At 41.9% G+C, this 21,218-nt stretch overlaps 1 protein-coding gene across 1 annotated transcript in view; it reads right to left on the minus strand.

Moving 5' to 3' along the window:
- The window catches only part of LOC137258878 (uncharacterized), a 37,074-nt gene extending 22,619 nt beyond the window's left edge, over positions 1-14,455 (minus strand). Inside the window, exons 1-12 of the mRNA XM_067796573.1 lie at positions 14,367-14,455; positions 11,874-12,437; positions 10,196-10,429; positions 9,067-9,633; positions 7,411-7,455; positions 6,279-6,842; positions 5,581-5,622; positions 4,620-4,779; positions 2,944-3,224; positions 2,152-2,274; positions 1,083-1,118; positions 529-666 (exon numbers count right to left, since the gene is read on the minus strand). Of these exons, the coding sequence (XP_067652674.1) occupies positions 529-666; positions 1,083-1,118; positions 2,152-2,274; positions 2,944-3,224; positions 4,620-4,779; positions 5,581-5,622; positions 6,279-6,842; positions 7,411-7,455; positions 9,067-9,633; positions 10,196-10,429; positions 11,874-12,437; positions 14,367-14,445 (2,833 nt within the window). The 5' untranslated portion in view covers positions 14,446-14,455. The remainder of the gene's footprint in view (positions 1-528; positions 667-1,082; positions 1,119-2,151; positions 2,275-2,943; positions 3,225-4,619; positions 4,780-5,580; positions 5,623-6,278; positions 6,843-7,410; positions 7,456-9,066; positions 9,634-10,195; positions 10,430-11,873; positions 12,438-14,366) is intronic.
- Between the last annotated feature and the right edge of the window lie 6,763 nt (positions 14,456-21,218).

Below are 21,218 nucleotides of genomic sequence, written 5' to 3' on the forward strand. Positions count from 1 at the left end.
GTGATTTCTCCAACAATCTGGGGGAACCAGCTACAAATCCTATCCAAGTGTATTGCACAAGGATCATGCATCAGATTGTTGATACGCATGCATGTGTGAATACAGTGCATGTGTACAGCTGCATTTTGGCGTTTAGTTTTGTTAAAACTTCGCCAATTTTCACTTGATTTTTATCATTTATTGATGACAATAATCTTTTCAACGTTTCCAATTTATTTTACAATATTCCAGCTATATGGCGTAAATTCTCGAGTTTGAACCAGACAATCCAGTGAACGAAATCATGAACATCGATCAGCGGGTCTGACCATCCGATCCTGTTAGTCGCTATTTACGACAAGCATGGATTACTGAAGGAGAACGTTGGGCAGGAGTGATCAATATTCTTTCAGCAATATTCCAACGAAACTGCAGCGCTGGTGACTGAAGACACATCATTTCGGACAAAGATCTTTTCATCGAGGTAAGGAAATTGTACATGGTAAAAAAACATGTGAACAATTGTAGGCGTTCCGACTGGTCACTTACGTGTGCATATACCGCACATCCTCTGACAGTTCACCTCGGACCATTTGGTGAAGTCCCTGCACACAGTCTTTGGGTAACGGTCGCAGTCGGTGATCGCGTCCTGACACGGGTCGATCAGCGTCGCATTGGACGGAGATGCTACATCGGAGACATGGGATGAAAATAGTAACATAGAGACCGTTCATAGTTTATGGTTAAGGGGGGTAATGATGACTCCAAGGAGATCACCCAAATTGTTCTGGAAATTTACGGGAGTCATCAGTTTTGTACCCATGCACCAGAATGGGGGGTAGGGGTGTGGTGGGGGTGGGGGTGGGGACCCTCACATTGTACACGCTTCCAGATTAATATCATCACAGTAAAGTATGAACGGTCTCTTATTAACTTCAAAAGCATTCTAAAACTCAAGAATATTATGTAATGTACTGCATTTCATGAAACGATGCATTAAAGTGGAAAAGTGATGTTTTGGAAAGCTGGCATGTCATCACGCTTTTCCTCTAACGATGTCTTATGTACCTTGCGTTTAACGTGATTTGAGAGGGGATGCTTACGTGTTGGTACGTACGGTGCAAGGCTCGGCGGGATCACTGAAACCAAAACATAATACTTGGTGCCGTAAATTATTTTCTGGTTATAAACACATATCCACAACTATTGCCGGTCAGGGAGATGTCTCATAGGGTTGTACATCGCGTTCAACATCATTGCACGTATCCCGCAGTGCGCATGCACGTGTGTGTTGCTGCTTATGCCATTTCGGTCTTTCAGTTGCAGCCCATTGAGACACTATTCCACTGTTGAATACGGATATCCCTTTGAGACACAGTGGCTGTGATATCGACTTTGATCCTAGTATTATCTCTTAAAAGTGACTGAGTTTTTAGTCGCACCCAGCAACATTCCAGCGGCGGTCTCTAGTCACAGTGGAAGCTGTCTAAACCGGCACTCGTCGGAACTGAAGAAATAGTCGGGTTTATACAGCATGCTGGATTGTACAGCTGATGATAAATGTACAAGCTACATCTTGCCGGATTGTACAGATGCCGTTTTTGACAGCTTTAACTGTAATCGAATCTGGACAATCCAGACAATCCAGTGATCAACAGCATGACCATCGATCTACGCAACTGGAATATAATGACATGTGTCAACTAAATCAGCGAGCCTGACCACCCGATCCCGTTTGTCTCCTCTTACGAAAAGCATGGATGGGTTCAGACCAATTCTTCATGAGTAATATTTCTCTATAGAAAAGCATAGGGCGGATCAAGCTTGCGATGAATATTCCTTTTCACCGCTTTTAGCAACATTCCAGCCAAAGTTAAGTTAACGTCACATAAAGTTTTGGTTGTTTAACAGGTCATTAAGTAATGGTATTGTTAGAGGCCTGTTAACAGCCTGTCAAGGACTGAAACTTACCCACAATTTCTTACACACTATCCCATGATTCCCTGTCAAAATGGCATCGCTACCACTAGCAATCTCCCACAACCTGTAGGAAACTATCCAAGAATATCAAGGAGACAAGCACAAGCGTCTCTGCAGTAAGAGCATGGTACCTTCTCCTCATTAGTTACCTAATGTCATCCTTTGAACTGTCAGCACTTGTCGGAAACGTACCTGCGCATGCTCTCTGGGCGAACAATGCCTTGATTTGAGGCAGCTTGCTGAAGTCGTCCACAGACATCACGTGGGCGGAGTCGGGGTCAGTCGCCATTTCATTCAACTCAGGTACGGAGATTCCTGGTGACAAATATCGGATGGCAAGCGAGTAGGTGAATAATAGCATACACTGTGCAGTTGAAAGTAAAATTTGACCAAAATATATAACTGTCACCGAGACATTGCAAACTTTAGCTTCAAAACACAACATGACATGCGTATGAAATACAGCGCCACTGAAGCGTTACTAGATATTTGCTGTACGTGGACGTGTACTATCTTTTGCCGGAAGATTCATTTCCCTAGATGTCGACCTACGACACGCTGATGTATCCTACGTTTGTCGAAGACAGGAACCTTCTTTATCCGTGATGTTAAATAATCCTAATCAATATAGAATGGAGTGTGGTTCCTGTAGTGAATAACTAGAATCTCACTCTCTCACACAAAGAGATCGCATCTACGATATAGTCAACGTCTAGATGTTTTTTCAAAAGCTTAATGAGACTAGGAATCACGAAAACTTTATGAATCTTGGCCCCAGGTACTACCTATATTTCAATGCAATGAAAACGAAGAATGGAACAGCCCTAAACACAAAGTCAAGATCTTTGAACGTAGTCGTGTACAAATAGAAACGGAGAGACAGAGATTTACAAAATCCAACCAACATCAGCTCATCAAAAAAAAAAGAACATAAATCCCTATGAAAACGAACAACGCTCTACATCTACAAGTATACATCCGCACCTTTGCCAACACCAACGGAGAACACCTGAGTCCCTTTATCTCGTGCAGCCTTAGCAAAAGTCTTGGTCTTGTCAGGGTTGTTGGATCTGCCGTCGGTGATGATGATGCCGATGTTGGGGACGCCTGGGCGGTCGCCGTTCTTGGCGTTGAACATGTTGTCCTGGAGATACTTAAGAGCGTCGCCTGTGTTGGTGCCACCTGAGACGTACCTGATGTTGGTGATGCCGTTCAGGACGTCCTGTTTGGTACCGTACTGGTTCAGGTGGAACTCAAGATAAGGCCTGAGAGAGATGACAAAATGCGTTATTGAATCTGCCACTATTACCATCAAACTACAAAGATAGTCAAACATGTTTAGCCTATTTTGGTCAAGAATACAGTCTCTTCCCACAGAGATTACTTGTCATATCTTCCTACAAACCTCTGTTCTAATACGACCAAATGTGATGGTTCTCATAAAATCCACCTAGCGGCAAATAATCACAGCTCGAATTATCTCCATTATTTCTATTCAGTCAGAACGGGTGACACACCGACGTACATCCAGCGTGACTAACGTAAGCAAGTTGGCGACTTGTGTTGATGTGACACACACACGCTTAATGGCTAGCTTGTCTGTTGTCAACGAGGGCGATAGAGACGCCATTGAATCGCCATTTCACGGATGTGCTCTGTCTAGAAGAAACATTTGCGCCTCGTGTTGGGAAAGAGGTTCTAGTTTTCCCGATGCATACGGAAATTACCGAGGCCTTAAGAATGATTACTTTTGAAAGAACGTCGCTCATTGCACAACTAAATCAGATGGCGACCAATCACGAATCTTGAACACTCGCACCATGAAAGAACCGTATTAGAACAGAGGTTCGTAGGAAGATATGACAAGTAACCTCTGTGGGAAGAGAATGTCAAGAGCAATACTATTTCCAAAACCCAAACCACCGTTTCTTCCAAACGTCAGTCATTCCTGAAACAATGCAATTAAAAGCAACGTAACCCACTCAAAGCAACGTAACGTTATCCAGCCTGTCCAGGTTATTGACACTGATCTGAAGCTAACGATGCCAAACTCATAGGTGAGGCAAGTTGAGGTTAGGTACGGCGAGATCACGCAAGGTCAGGTAATGTCGCGTCCACGGTTCTTCAGCTCAATAACGGCATAAATGGACGTTGCGTGTGTGGCTACTGGTAGTCCGAAGATTTATAAAGACACCATACCATATACACATCCCACTCAGACACATTCCGCTGACTCCTTCAAGTCCCTGTTTTATGTCCATATTATTAACCGTGAGAGGCAGACAGGATACCGAGTAGTGAAGAAATGGCAACAACTAACCGAGAAACGTTATGAAAATATCAAGAGGTTGTTATCCATAGGATTTGTCTTGTATTACCGACTACCAGCTTATATTGAAGAGATGGTGAGAAGCGGACATATCGTCCTCTTTGTGGTCAGGTGTTTATTGCCTACACTACAGGTTAGCGTGAGAAACTCTCGTGCCCATATCTAGCGTGTGTCATTTCAATTTATCATTTCAAAGAAATGAAATAAAAATGTTCCCGATAATACGTACACGATGTTTAAAAGAAACGATTCCACATACATGTTTGTGTGAAGATGCCGGTATAGTTAACGTGTTAACGTTTATGAGGCGGCAGAGTCTGACTGTTTATACCTGGAGCTGAATTTTTCAACGCCGATCCTGATCTTGTCTTGGGCGACGTCAAAGTCCTGGACGATGCTCTTGACGAAGGTGAGAAGGAGGTTGAAGTTGGTGGAACCCACGCTACCAGAAGAGTCAAGCATAAACACGATGTCGGCTTGGGACCCACACACTGAGAAGCACAAGAGGAACCGTGTTGTAAATTTGGGGGTATTACTGAGATTCTTGTGAGGCATTTTGAAGCCGCTGAATATATAAGACAAGTATATGGATGGCAACGCCTTGTTTATTGTATAACAACGTTTCTGGACCACGTCTTGCATATCTGGTACATTTAACATGTTTTCTACACCTGTCAATAATCACTTGAAAAGGGGTAAGAAATGTCCCAGAAACGTGATAAATAAAACTTCTTACAATAAATAAGTAGTTGCCATCCATATACCTGTCTTAGGGGCATTAATATTAAGTTCCATTATCACTGTTTTTTGAATGCTAATTCATATCATTGTTGTTGGTGATTCTGTAGTCAGGTTCGTTGAAATGGCTGATGAATGCAATCACATGCCAGTGACGAGATCTGTCTTCATGGAGTCAATCATTGGACATTCTGAACCAGACTCGATTATTTACAGACCGTAGATCTGTCTTCATAGAGTCAATCAATGGACATTCTGATACAGAGTCGATTATTTACAGACAGTAGATTTGTCTTCATAGAGTCAATCAATGGACATTCTGATACGGACTCGATTATTTACAGATTCCATTATTTATTTCTCAACCAATAAACAACAAACAAATAAATTTACGAATGTAGTTATTGGATTGACCGCTGACGTCAGAATGTATGACGCGACACCACGTGCTTGTAACGTCACAGTCAACCAACGGAATTAGCAACGGTAGGGGAAGAGTTAACAAGAGGATAGGGGTGTTTCTTTGATGGGTAAAAATATGATATTATACTTACTCTTTGGTAAAGGCGTAGATTGGTCCGGTTTGGGCTTGGCAACTGCAGAATAGAGAAAAAACACGTAAGCGTTCGTTCGTCACGCTAAAGGTCTCGGTTCGATTCCCCACATGGATACAGTATGTGAAGCCCATTTCTGGTGTCCCCCGCCGCGATATTGCTGGAAAATTGCTAAAAATAGCATAAACCGTATTTCAGGTCAGTAACAGGTAACGTGACAGTGAAAGTTACGTCACAATATATGATGAGAAGGAGAGCTCAAAGTGATTCGGGTCTCAGACATGTACTTCTTTGGTGACTGATGCTGTTGATCACTGGATTGTCGGGTCCAGAGTATTTAGGGATTGCCGCCATATAGCTTGAATATTGCTGAGTGAGGCACAATACTAAACTCACTCACTTTGGTGAAACCCACAAGCATCAGTATGGCGTTTCAAAAAGGAGGCAAATCAGCGCAGCGAATATCGGCGATTTGGACAAGTGCCTCTTAACCTTAGTCCTTTAGAACAACATTCAACTAACCACACATCAAGTGTGATGTACCTTTCAAGATAATGTGTGTGAGGAGCGTAGCAATTACAAGGCAGAATTCGAATCTTAAACGCTGCGGCTTTGTTAAAATTGATACCTAAAATCGGGTTCCATTAAACATCAGTAAAGAAAAAATGCTAACCCTATCTGTTTTCTGTGTGTCTCACCTTCGCATGCCTTGGATGCTAATATGGCCTTCAGGTTCTTCAAGGCGTCGAAGTTGGCAGCTCTGAAGACATATTGACTGTCAGGATTGCTGGCGATGTTGTCAAGTTCCTGGTTGTTGATGCCATTGCCGATTCCAATAGCCATAACCTTCACTCCCTGGCCTTGTAGTTTAGCACCGTTGGTCTTTGTGAGATCTCTCTGTTGAGAGTTGCCGTCAGTGAGAACGAAAGCAATGTGTGGAACATTGTCTCTCATCCCTGCTGCTTTCGTGAAGCTATGACTGGACAGATACCTCAAGGCGTCGCCAGTGTGGGTGTTGCCGCCGTGGTATGGGGTCTTGGAAACAGCATCCTTAAGCGCGGCTTTGTCTGAATATTTGTTCATGTCGAACTGGTGCCGTGTGGTCGAAGAGAATGTCTCCAAGCCGATTTGGACGTCATTTGGACCGATGGCAAAGTCGTCAACAACCTGGTTGACGAACGCCAGCATCTTGTTGTAGTTGGTTCTGCCAACACTACCGGACTCGTCCAGGAGGAAAACGATGTCTGCCTGTGCACCACAGTCTGAGGAAGAACCAGAACTAATGAGTATGATCATTATTATACTAGATGTATGACGTATCATTCACAAAGACTAAAACAGCAAACAGCTCAGAGTGTATATATATTCGCTAATTCGGTGCTTCAACTCTTCATCCTCAGACATATAAGCAACTCCCCTGATAAGTCTAGATGATAGAAGGTTAGATATTGGTTTACCATTGTCATCTAGACCTACCGGGTACCCATATCTCGCTGGACGAATATTCACATTTTGAAAAGAAAGTTTCAAGCGGTATTTTAAAAATGGATTTAATAGATAGACTCAAAAGTAAAATATTGCCATTTTATACACCCCATAACCGTTTTCGTCAATCAGGATTGCTGTTCAGCTAACGTTCTATTACACGTAATTATTGCCCACTGTCTTCAAACTTACACAAAAGTGTATTTCAGTTGTTATGAACATTTAATCCCCATGGTGATAGCATGACACTAACATTAATACTACCAACGGACATAATATATCACAGTTATCAAACGGTTATAGTGAGACAGTAAGGTAATATTCCAATATGAGATCGATACTCACTTGGTGTCTTCGGTGCTGGTGTGGTAACTACGACCGTTGGTTTTACTGGAATAGAACATATGAATAAAACATCAATTAACACATAAAAAATCAATTAACACAACCAGGCTTACATGACCCCCAACAAAAATGATACCATAATCATCACAGTCTATAGCATCATTCCATGTCCCTATTCAATTGCTATTGGAACTATATGTACAAGCATTATTTATTTAACCTGTTGCTCATGATGATTGTACTTATTGTTATTATGATATCATATTTGTGATCATTGCATATTGTTGCCGAAGTCATCACTGATTACGGTGTCAATGTAACATTTATGTTTGAGAATGAGGATCATTTGAATACATTCAGCAGATAGCGTGTTTTCAAAATAATGCGTTTCTTCCTGGAAAGTTCCATTTGAACTAACATGCTGGTGTTAACTGGGAGTCAATGATGGTGACACCATTGAATGTTGTGACTTAACCCGACATCTGGTAATATTTAGTCGAACATGAAAATACACAAAAATTAACTCGTTTGCTCTCATAAATATTGCTGAAACCCGATCGTCAGTTCACGAAATATGGGTATCGAACGGCATTTTGTCAGCTGGGATTGAAAATCCTGATAATTGTCATGAACAATATTCGTATGTGGTCATGATACCGATGCGCCAGTTGATCCAGTTAAAACACATTTCAAACTCAATAGACGCACATGCGCTCATCGGGCACACACACGCGGAATGCTATTATGTTGAAAATGATGTATTAATGTTGATATGCTCATCGACATTATGTCAAAACATTACTACCATATAACTATCTCTGTCGATTCCATTTGAAGCCACCATCTAACATAAGTTTACAAAGCAAAGTATGGATATAACGAACTGAGATAAACGACTAACTTCAGGTCGTTACAATCGTACTTAGCTTCAATCAGTTCGACTCAAATAAAGAATGTCGACGTCAAATAACATTAGAATCTATGCCGAAAGGTAGCCTTTAACAGAATAAAAAAGATGTAGATTCATGAAATTATCACCATTTTTCATGACCTGAACGTTTGAAAATACCCGTCAAATATGTCAAAGAATTCACCGAATAAAGATGTTGTATAACCATAATATTATCACCTTCTGCATCACCTCAATGTCTAAAAGGGGCGGTGGAGTAGCCTAGTGGTTAAAGCGTTCGCTCGTCACGCCGAAGACCCGGGTTCGATTCCCCACATGGGTACAATGAGTGAAGCCCATTTTCTGGTGTCCCCGCCGTGATATAGCTGGAATATTGCTAAAAGCGGCGTAAAACCAAACTCACTCACTCACTCAACGTCTAAAAACGCCCCTTAAATATATCAAAGAATAAAGAAGTTGTATATGCATGAAACTATCACCACTCTTCATCACCTTAAAGTCCCCCAAAGCACGTCAAATATATCAAAGAATTCACAGGATAATGAAGTTATATATCCATAAGATTATCACCATTCTTCATCGCCTCAACGTTAAAAATTGCTCATGGCATATTATTGAAGTCGACAAAAGTATACAAAAACAGTTTATCCCCATCATATCATCATAACCAGGTTCGTCATAAACATAGTTTACTGTGCTCTCTTTTACCTACAGTGTATTTATTCATCAGTGTGACCACAACCTACCTTCACAGGCCTTCTGCTGCAGCTGTGACTTGATGAGCTTCAGAGCGTCAAAGTTGGTAACGATGAAGACGTGTTGTGAATCAGGATCTGTTGCCATGGATTGAAGTTCGGTTTGTCTGGCACCACTGCCAACGCCAATAGAGAACACGGTGACTCCAGAATCTCTGAGCTTCTGGGCCTCAGACTTGGTGGAGGAGGGGATATTAGACTGGCCGTCGGTAATGACGATGGCAATTTTTGCGGCATTAGGTCTTGCACCGTTGGCGGCAGTGAAACTGGTCTGTCTCGCATACTGAAGTGCCAGGTGAGTATAGGTGTTACCTCGAGTATACTTCGTAGCCTTAATTGCGTTAATAATGTCCGCCTTTGATGCGTACTTATTCAGGTGAAACTGCAGATATGTCTTGCTGTCAAAGGTGATCATACCAATCTGGATGCCATTTGGACCAATGTCGAACCCCTGTACCATTGTTTCGATGAACGTCAGCATCTTTTGAAAGTTCGGGGAGCCCACGCTTCCTGAAGAGTCGACTATGAAAACAATATCTGCTGGCTGGAGGCCGCACCCTTAAACATAGAACATTTACACCAAAATAAACACCATATACAGTCGAGATTTAGACCTCAAAATGCTTTCAAAGGGTTTTGAGGTGAGCATGTTCAGGACATCTTCAACTTTGATGCATTTGTGAAAACGATGTCTGATGTAATAGTCCTATTTGGGCTTGTTTTTCCTGTCTCCTGAACGATTGACTAGCCTTTGCGTGTCTTTATAACAGGTGTCCCAAGTGGTACAAAATGCTCTCATTCTGTTCGCGAAAAACAGGTATTACCCCGGTTTCATAGTAATTCTCAGAGTGTGATCTTGGCAGATGTTTATTATGAATGTGAAAAGTGAATGGGGAATCGAACCCAGGTCTTCGGATTGAAGAGGGAACGCTATAACCACTTGACCATCCCAAAGCTCCTTAAATGCAATAAGACATTTAGTTACAAAGAATGTAATACTGAAATTGCACTCGTTAATTAAAGAACGCCACAGCCATGTTGTATGTTAATAGCTGTTTTCACTAATAAATATTAACTATAAACCTATTCACACTATATTTTGTCAAAGTCCTAGTCTCACCTGGCGCAACTGTCGAGGTGGTGGCGTGGGTGGGCCTAGGTGTGGTTGTTGGTTTAGGGGTGGTCGTGCAAGCTGCAGTTCCACAGGCCCTGGTCTCTCGGGCTGCCCCGCTGCAAGTCTTGCCTCCGTGTGAAGGGGGAGGATTGCTGCACGTCCTCTCACGGTACTGGGTACCTCCTCCACACTGCTTTGTGCAGGGGGAGTAAAAACCCCACTTGCTCCATTGTCCGTTGACTGGTGGTTAAACAATGTGTTTGAACACAACCGTAACACATGACAAAATGTACTTTTAATAACAATCATATTCATACTAGTCATAAGAAGAAAACGATATTTTAAAATATTAAAGGCTAAGGTGTTATATGACTTGTGATCTTTTCAAAATGCCAAATGATAAAGTAAAGGATATTGATGGAAGCCAGTAGATAACTAACTGGCATCGTTTCTGATCCTTTGAAGATGGTACTTCAACGGTCGAAACTAACTTAAAAGGGCCATTAATATTACACTGAACATTGTGTACCTTCATATGTTAAAGGTCAGATGCAACTAAAGCTATCTCTTATTCGTGATATATAAAATGCATTGTTGGTTAAGAAAAAACAAATAAACAAAATTGTAAGCGTATAATCGCAAATCAAAAGTGAGATATTTTGTACTTTGTTTACCTCCCTCGAAACGAAGCAGCCGCGATACCGAAACATTCAGAACCGGTGGCCACTAGTTCATTTGCCGTTACACTTAGCCGGCTCTTTGTTTATGGCTTAGAAGCCCTATAGGTGTTAATTGCGCATGCGGTCTGTGATTGAATTTGTGCATTGGATATTGTAATTAGAAGACACACAGGCAGACATGTTAGCGTCAATAAACCAGCCACTGAGTTTTCTCTGCCACAGAGTCTGCTTAACACAATCAACGTGAGTAGACTATTTATTAGTTTGCGTACACAACCAAGATTAGACTACTGCGCACGACCCCATACTCCGGGCAGGCATACTGTTTCAAGCTCCGTGAACCTATTCACTGCGCATGCGTTACGAGCGCAGCGCAGCATAGCTATTGAAACCACTTTTTTCCCCAGCGCTGCGGAAAAATTAGTGAAACGTTTGAACACCGATTTCGCGGGCTTTTTTCTCATTGCGTTTTTTAACTTTACAGGTTGAATTCATTGGTATATTTGATGATTGTTTAGGTATGTGCATACCGAAAGGATTCATAGTCAGCAAAGTTGTGTTTTACGTTGCATGTGACCTTGAAAATATGAACATGTGGATTACTTGGTAATAGACCCGTGAAGGTCTACCCGGGGTAGAATAGGCCTTCAGCAACCCATGCTTGCCATGAGAGGCGACTGTGCATGTGGTGAGAGGGGACTAACGGAATCAGGTGGTTTGGTTGACAAATGTCATCGATTCCTAGTTGTGTAGATTGATATTCACGTTGTTGATCACTGGGTTCTCTGGTCCAGACTCGATTATATACAAACCGCCGCCATATGGCTGGGATAATGCTGAATGTGGCGTAAAACTAAACTCACCTACTCACTTTGCTAAACCATGTATTAAGAAACGTCGATCAAAAACACAAGCAAACCTCTTATTGTAAGTATACAAGTATATCCTATCAAACACAAAAATAAATGCAAACAGCTCTGTCAACTATGTGATAAAATACGTACTTTCACAAGCTGTCTTTTTCAGCGAGGCCTGGATGTTCTGCAAAGCGTTGAAGTTCTCCACAGTAAACACGTGTTTAGTGTCGGTTGCTATGGTGTTCAGTTCTGACTTCAGCGCCCCGCTACCAATACCGATAGCAAACACAGACCAAGTTGTCCCTTTCTTGATCGCCGAAGCCTCTGCAGCCGTCTTTGCTTTGTTGTTGGACTGCCCATCGGTCATGACGATGAGGATGTTCGCCACTTTGTCTCGGTCACCATGGGCTTTCGTGAAGGCTTGGTTCCTCACGAAGCTCAGAGCAGCGTCCGTTGCTGTGCTTCCGCTTGAATAGGGAACTGCTTGGATGGCTTTGACCAGATCGGCTTTGTTTGTATGTGAATTCAGCCAGAATCTGTTCGTAGGGTGGGTGGCGAATGTGGTGACGCCGATTTGAACCCCCTGGGGGCCAATGTTAAACGAATTCGCAAATTTACTTACAAAGTCCAGTTGCTTTTGAAAGTTTGTCCTCCCAACACTTCCCGACGAGTCCAATAAAAACACAATATCTGCAGGGTTTTGTCCACATCCTTGACAAAGAAAAAAATTGTTAAAGACGTTTAGTACACCCTAAACCATTCTATTAGCTTTGATGTTGCCTTGGGCTCGTTGTCGTTTTGTGATTTTGCGTTGATTGTTTTGTTTTGCTGAGTTTGGTGGGGGTTTTGATTGTTTGGTTGGTTGGGTCTTTTGGTTCTTTGTTTGTTTGTTTTTTTGTTTGTTTTTTTTGTTTGTTTTGTTTTATTTTTTTGGTGGTGTTGGTTATGGGGAGGGGGAAGAGTTTTGTTTTGTTATGGATTTTTTTCTGTCTTTTAAAATATATGTATATTTTGAGTAAAGAGTAAGGACTGTTGCGGTATGGCAACAAAAAGACAAGTGGATTTGGCAAATGCTGAGCAATTAAAGACATGGACTAAACTGAAAAGTACATATACACGCGATACGGACATTGGTGACATTGGGGGCTCGTCCAGGATAGAATTCATTTGACATTTGAGAGTATTTGTGACATTTATTTCATTTTCTTTTGTAATTTTGCAACAAGTTAATTGTTGAACCAGCAAAATGGTGTTTGGACTTGAGAAGCTTGTATTGTCCCCTGACTCTGAGACAATTAGTCAGTTGATATCAGATTTATTGCAAATTTATTCACATCTCAAACTTGATGCCAAACCTGCAATGAGGAAATTTCAGATTTTGAAAATTGTTTTGAACCACTATATTGATGAGAGAGTTTTTGAGGATGATGTTTTGGAAACGGTGCCAGAGGAAGGTTCAGATCAGTAAGAAATAAAGAAACTTGAAATTTCGTTAAAAAAGATAAAGCGCATATGGATAACGGAATACATCAATGACAATATTCACATAAGTATCTTATACCAACACTGTAAGATGTCTGTAAGTATAATTTGTAGTATTTTTTATATAAATATAAATGCTGTTTTTATATTAAGATGAAATATAATCTTTTCTAGCCGTTTTCAGGAAAGAAAATCATTTTCAAATGATTAGGTATAGGTACTATATATGGCATTATAATTAGGACTTTCGAGATCAAAGTAATAGTGATCTCTATATCACAGATCACCACAAATGCTTTAAGACTAATTACGTTGAAAAATATCTATACTGTACTTGGCGGCTTGGAAACAATAAGTGTCATGGAAATAAATACATTACTTGCTTAATAAAAGGTGAAAGTATAGAAAATATGTTAAATCAATATTCCTAAAAGATATTTCAAGAGAAGAACTAAAAGAGTCACTTAAAGTCATATGTGTCTCTGGAATTGGTGAAACAATGAGAGCGTTTGGGATGCTGATATTGTTTGTTTGTCCCAGATAAGGGTGTCTAAGGTACAGAGTGTTCAATTTCATGTTGGTTTGATTGTGTCTCCCATCTCGTGTCAAAATGCCTTCAAGATGTGAATTGAGAACGCGTAATGCAGCGATTTATTTCAGGTTGTGCAGAAAATGATGCAGGTCTTAAAACCTTTCCCACTCGTGTAGAAACCGTGAGTTAAGACGGAAGAGCGACAAACTTGGTATCACAATCAGGCAAACTTTGGTTCTGGTATTTTATAATAAGGTTACAATGAGATAAAATACGGGATGAGAAATCATTGCATTTGTATTAAATAAACAAAGCTTTTTCGCGATAACTCTTGTCACGAGTGAAATATGTAAAAAATAAAGTTTTATATAAGTATTTGCATGTCGATAATTTCTGTAATGTGTTAAACAATTATATATTTCAGACGTGTAATTTACTATTTATTTGTTTATTAATTTTCAAGTCGAAAAGCGTGGATGTAAGTCTAGATTACAGAACGAAATCAAACAAGAATTGAAAAGATATTAAGTGTTATGATACCTGCCATACCATGACCTTGAAAACCATTGTGTGATCAATATTTGCATATGTATCAGTAGTACATATCTTATATAATAGTTTCTCACCTGGGTCAGGTGTGGTAGGCGCGCTCTGAATCTCAGAGAGACTCACTAGCGCTATCAAAGCAAAGACCACCCGCTCCATGATGATCCTCCTAAGTGATGCTGATAATCCGGATTACCCCTTATAAACCGCCCCGGAGATAAATGTTCAAATAGCTCGGTGGCCATTTGTTGAGACTCGTCTCTTTATCTGTTGCCACCTCTCGAGGATTGTCCCGTCTCGGCTAACGGTCTCCTCCCAGAGATGCTAATGTGCTTGCTTATGAACACATTATTAATCACAGATGAATTAATTAATAAGTCTGAAAAACTATTTTTTTGTGCAAGATGAAAGTGTTTTATTAATCTCAATGCTTTGTGTTGCTTGACTTTCATAACCGCTATTGAAGTTTACAAATTCTAGGACAACGTGTACACGTTCAGTATAGCTCAGGATTACATCGACGTATAAATGGTACAAATACCCATACATCATATGAATTATTTCCACCGTGCCTAACCAGGGATGGGTAGATCATTGGTTACAGGGGAGGTTTATCTGGTTGGTGGGCAGACAACTTTGTGCCGACGTCGTCGTGAAGGTGTATCGCTACGTGCATTAGGGAGTTCGACAAATAAAGCGTAGTGGTGTGGGTGGTAATCCAAAACATGGAGGGAGCGAGTGATTATGGTTTCACGCTGCCTTTAGCAATATTCCAGCAATATCATTGCTGGGGACACCAGAAATTGGCTTCAAACAATGTACACATTTAGGAATCCAGCCCGCTCTTCGGCGTGACGAGTGAACGCTTAAATCATTGGGCTACCCCACCGCACGGTGCAAGGAAACGTACAGATTCAAATTATGAAATACTATAGCTGGAACATGCAGAAATCAACCTTCAAACATACTTGTTAAACCTCATACATCACGAAACATAAAGACAGAGTAATCCAATAGTATCAATAACCAAACAGTGGCCTCCGACACAAATATACTGAACATCATTGAAAACGCACCACCCCTAAAATTGTGGATTTCTAAGAGCAGAAGTGAGCAATCTATGTAAATTTTACATATTTGTGTAGACCAATGTTTGATAAAGAAAAGAAGCAAAAAACAATCAAGCAAAACAGTGAAGATTTAATGCAGCTGACAATGAAATAAAGATGGGGTCAAAATGGAAAGTCAGTAGCGTGTATGACCCCTGTTAGCAGCAACACAAGCTGTGCAACGTCTCCTCATTGAACGGATAAGTCTCTGAATAAAGTCCTGAGGCACTGCATTCCACTCTTGCTGCAAGGCATTGTCGAGTTCCCCAAGGTTGTTGATCTGCGGACGACGTGCGAGGCGTTGGCCGATGTAATCCCACAAGTGTTCGATGGGTGACAAATCTGGTGACAATGCAGGCCAATGAAGTAGAGGAATGTTGTTGTTAGCCAGATACTGTATCGAAACACGTGCAGTGTGGGCTTGTGCATTGTCATGTTGAAATGTGTGCAGATCTTGATGCTGGTGAAAGAAGGGAACGACGTTGTTCTGAAGAATGTTGTCACGGTAGTAAACGGCATACACTCTGCCACGACAAACAATCAGAGCGGTTCTGTGGTGATAACTTATCCCTCCCCACACCATAATGCTGCCTCCACCCCACCGATCGGTTTGCACAACACAATCCTGATGATAACGTTCACCCCGTCGACGCCATACCCGTAGACGCCCGTCAGCATTTCGCAAGTGAAAACGCGACTCGTCGGAGAACACCACACCATGCCAACGTCGTAACAACCACACACGATGCTGTTCAGCCCATTGTCGGCGTTCACGGCGATGCCTGTCAGTCAGGATGGGTTCAACGTAAGGGCGTCGACAACGTAACCCTGCCGCACGGAGACGGCGTCGGACGGTGGAAGCGCTGATCAAACCACGTCGACCCTGGACAGCGTTGGCGGTTCTGGCAGCGGGCAAGGTTCGATCCCGAATATGGCGCCGTACAATGTCTCGATCTTGATGAGGGGTGGTAACACGTGCCTGACCTGGGCGTTGCCGGTCCCTGCTGGTTCCTGTTTGTTGGTATCTGTTAGCAAGCCTCAGAATGGTCGAATGATGACACCCAAATCGTCGTGCAATGTTTCTGCTTGAAGCGCCGACCTGCAACATACCCAAGGCCTGTTCTCGTTCCTCTGGTGACAATCTTGGCATGGCGAAAAAACTTTACTTACGAAAGTACTGCGAAAATGAGAACGGTTTTGTGCCGAAGGTCATTTATACCCCTGAACAGCATGCTTTCTGCATGCAATTTGTGCCCTTCGTGTGTGATGTGCATGAATTTTGTTGTTTTCATGTGATGTGTTCGATGATGTGTTCGAACGATCCGTTTTTTACTGTAGAGCGTTATTTACGATCTAGTGTGTTATTATCAAAATTCCCACCATTAACTTTCCATTTCCAAAAGATTCTATTGCCTTATTTCAAAATTTACAGGTGGTACGTTTTCAATGATGTTCAGTATATATTCAATTCAAAGGGAAAAACACACAAGAACGTTTAGTCAAAATAGAAAGTCAGGGGACAAACCTTTGCCAGCATTGCGTTATATTTTGAAGTTCTCTCCACGTGTACCATGAAAAGCAGTGTAAATGTTTCTGAAGCTGTGGGTGTTGTAACTGTGAGTGTTGTAATCCTGGTCACTATTGAGCGCGAGATATGTGACGCTCTGACAATTTGAGTAGAGGACTGTTCCGTGATTGTTTTATCTGAAAAGTTGTGAATTGTGGACATGAATGGCAGGAGCTGATGGAATAGTGATCGACATGTTGGGAAGTTGAAATAATCTCTCACATAGCACATATCACGAACAAAGATAGTATAAGCAATATTGACCCGTGAAGGTCCCGGGGTAGAATTGGCCTTTTTGATGAGCTGATTTTGTAGATCTCTGCGTTTTCGTGTCTATTTGTACACGACCACATTCAAAGATCATGGCTTTGTTTTTTGGGCTGTTCCATTCTTCGTTTTCATTGAACCCGTGAAGGTTCCGGGGTAGAATATTCCTTCAGCAACCCGTGCTTGCCATAAAAGGCGACTATGCTTGTCGTAAGATGCGACTAACGGAATCGGGTGGTCAGGCTTGCTGACTTGGTTGGCATATGTCATCGGTTCCCAATTGCGCAGATTGATGCTCATGTTGTTGATCACTGGGATGTCTGGTCCAGACTCGATTATTTACAGACCGATGCAGTATTGCTAAAAGCGGGTTTAAACCAAAGTCACTCACTCACTCACTCACTAGTAATGGATGTAAATCAACTCGTAATGTATTGACAACGTTAGTGTACTGAAAATTAGTGAAATCGGGAAGTTCACGCACGCACACAAAGAGGCACACACAAACACACACACACACACACACACAGCTCCCCTTCATTTAACTACCTTAATTCCGGAAATGACAGATTATGCATTACGGACCAGACAATCCAGTGATCAACAGCATGAGCATCGATCTGCACAACCGGGAACATATGACAGGCCGTACCTCCTCTGTTCTTAGGTCTGCAGTCAATACAATTAGTGTTCGGGAAATGTCAGGCTCTAATCTTTCCAGTAGTTTGTGTATTTGATTGTGCCATCCTGTTTGTTTTTCTGGAGTTTGTGAATTTTCAGTTCGTGTCAGCAGTGTTGACTTAGTGCCAAATTAATGTAAAAAACACTGCAATGGACGGTCCAGCTGGCGTCCAAAGAAACTGTTCAAGTGAAGATAACCACGCTGGGTGTATGGGGGAATCTGTATTGTACTGTATTGCCTTTGGGGCAACCCTAGAAAATTATTTGTCAACACAGAAAATTCAAGTAACTTTCTACGGCGCATAACATATTTGTAATATCCCTACACCAGTATGCCCGATGTACCACCCATTTGTACAAGACTTAGTGGAACTCGTCCATCATTTCAGTGACATGTTCATTTAACAGGCCCCCAAGCCTCCTAGCCTCCCGTGCCTGTGCGTTGTCACGCGACACAGGTATCAGCAGATATATAGTGAACAAGAGCCGTCTTTTCTTGGTACCCAAACACCGCACGTCATTATTATTCTTTAAGTGGACCTCAGGTTGGACCCAATGAAAATAAAATAGTTTAAGGAGAAATTATATGATGAAATTATGAAACTATACGTGAATCAAAGATGATATGAGCTCCATCCACGGAGCTGACGTAAACGTTTATGAGTTATAAATAACGAAAGGGTACAGTGTTGTTTCAACATGTCTACACTTGAACAGATACACAAAACTATTTAGAAAGAAATAAATATTAACAATGCTAGTCCCATGTATATTCGTAGTCAGCGTCTCATTTGATTCCTATAAAATCAGAAACCTTGACCTTATGCCGCCTTATCTGAGTTTAGTGTTGTCGTGTGATGGGAAAGGCCGAGACTACTTAGCTACTGTGCTCCGTCAAAATATGTAATATCAAAGTAAATACCCAGGAGATATTAAGGTCTTTCAATGTCATTGTTAAAATGTTGTATACAGATACATCAACACAGATGACATTGGTAGCTGGTTTGTAAACATATTACTGATCATCTGAGGATTGTACACGTTTTGGTAGATCATTCCGTCATAACGTCACTTTGTATGTCATGTCCGGAGATATCAAAATTGGGCTTCACACATGTGCGAAATCGAACCTGGGGCTTCGGTGTGACGAACGGACACTTAACCACTAGGCTACCCCACCACCCGGCTGTGGTGTTTAAATGAGCTTTGTCTTATAGGTTTGAATAATACACTCACGTCAAAAAAAATCTTGATACCCGCTGAAATATTGATCGTGTGCGCATTATTGGCACAATGCCACTGAAATCTTATGTATCATGAACCGGCATCTATTGGCCAAAAAATTACAAACTCTTATGGCGTTGGAACGAAAGTTAATGATGATGTGACGTAATCTTTAAAGAGAGGGTGAAAATCGAAATTTACATGGTAAAATGGACACAGACTTCAATCACACAAAAACTCTCAAACTGGTTTAAGTGAATGTCAGTAACGAGTGTGTCCTCCCTGAGTCTGGATGCATGCAAACACACGCATGCGCATTGATGACGTTGTTAGAGATTCTCTGCCACTCCTCTCTGAGCGCTTGAATCAGCTGTTGACGGGTTTGTGGAAGTGCTTGACGCTGTCTGATACGACGATCCAGGTGGTCCCACAGGTGCTCGATTGGAGACATGTCAGGAGAACGTGGAGGCCAAGGCAGAACGTTGACGTTATTGCGATTTAGGAAGTCCTGAACAACTCGAGCAACATGGAGCCTGACGATGTCATGTTGAAGTCGAGTGCCTCGCTGCTGTTGGCGGAGGAGAGGAAGAACTACTGGCCTCAAAACCTGATCAGTGTAGCGTTGTCCAGTCAGGTTCTGATCAAAGACAACGAGTCTAGTGGCCTGATCTCCCATTATGCCTCCCCAGATCATAACACTTTCTTCACCGAAAGGTTCAGTCTCCTGAATGCAGCAAGGAGCCATTCTTTCAACCGCTCTGCGGTAAACTCGTCTCCTGCCATCGCTCTGGAACAGATTGAACCTGCTCTCGTCCGAGAAGAGTACCCTCCGCCAGTCACGAATCTGCCAACGTCGTACTTGACGTGCCCAACGTTGTCTCTTCTGCCGATGTGCAAGGGTTAGCAACGTTCCTCTGTTGTGTCTGTACGGAACGAAGACGTCTAGCCACGGTCTGTCGACTGAGGCGGCAACCTAACGCTGTTGCTGCTGTTGACGTTGCCGTCAGGAAGCGGTTACGTAGATGAAGAATACGGATGTACCGATCTTCCTGTGCGGTTGTGATTCTTGGTCTCCCTGATCTAGGACGGTCCCTTGTTTGGCCAGTCTGTTGGTACCGCTGGATCTGGTTGGATACCGCTGGATCAGGTCGAGCAGCCGAAGGTTCGTGCAACATGGCCTCGAGAAGCGCCCATTTGGATCATACCGACAGCTCTTTCACGTTGCTCCGCTGTAAGTCTTGGCATTCTTTCGGTGGTTTTCTGGTTACTGCGATGACAGTGAGGTGTGCACTCTGTCTTTATACTCAAAATTGCACGTGGGTTTCGTGCACAAGCAAGAAAACCTATTTTTGGAAAACTTCGCTTGGAAAGCATGATTTTGAAATGTTGCGTTTCTGCACTATGTTTTCAGTGTCTGTGCAGAAAGGAAACGTTATAACGTCGTATTTTGCTTTATTCAAAATTAAACTTTTAATTTAAATCAACTATGTTAGGGGTCAAGTTTCTTTTGGACGTGAGTGTACTAAGTTTGCTGAATCATGCTTCACAAATGTTTCGGTGTACCGATGTGTACATAAAATTTGTTATCGCATTGATAACCATATGTACACTGATATGATTACCAAGTCGCTGCTTGGTGTCGTGTTTAGTATGTGTTTCTATGCGTGCGTGTGTACGTGCGTATGTGGATGCGTTTGTGTGTGCGGTAGTATATGTGTAGTGTGTATGTGTTCGTGTTCAGGCCTGTGTGCGATTGTGCGGTGGGGTTGGGTGGAGTGGTGTGTGCGTGTGCGTCTCTGTGTTGAAAATGCTATAAACAACACTCACTAATTTGTATCAAATACGCCATTCTTTGCACCAATTCTATATGTCTGTATTTCATGTTCACATGCTTCAATGGCGTAAACTTTAAGTTATGTTCATTCTGCAATGGACATAAAACTAGACTTCTTTAAAACAAATAAATTTCTAAAAGTTCATTCAGATAATTGGACCATATCTAAATTTGCAAAGCATTTCCAAAATATCAGTCACGTAAGTTCTTAATTGTGATTGTTTTGCTTCAAATACAAAAACTGCGTCGA

This window comes from Haliotis asinina, chromosome 12, assembly GCF_037392515.1.
Source record: "Haliotis asinina isolate JCU_RB_2024 chromosome 12, JCU_Hal_asi_v2, whole genome shotgun sequence".
In the NCBI taxonomy this organism is placed as follows: Eukaryota; Metazoa; Mollusca; class Gastropoda; order Lepetellida; family Haliotidae; genus Haliotis; species Haliotis asinina.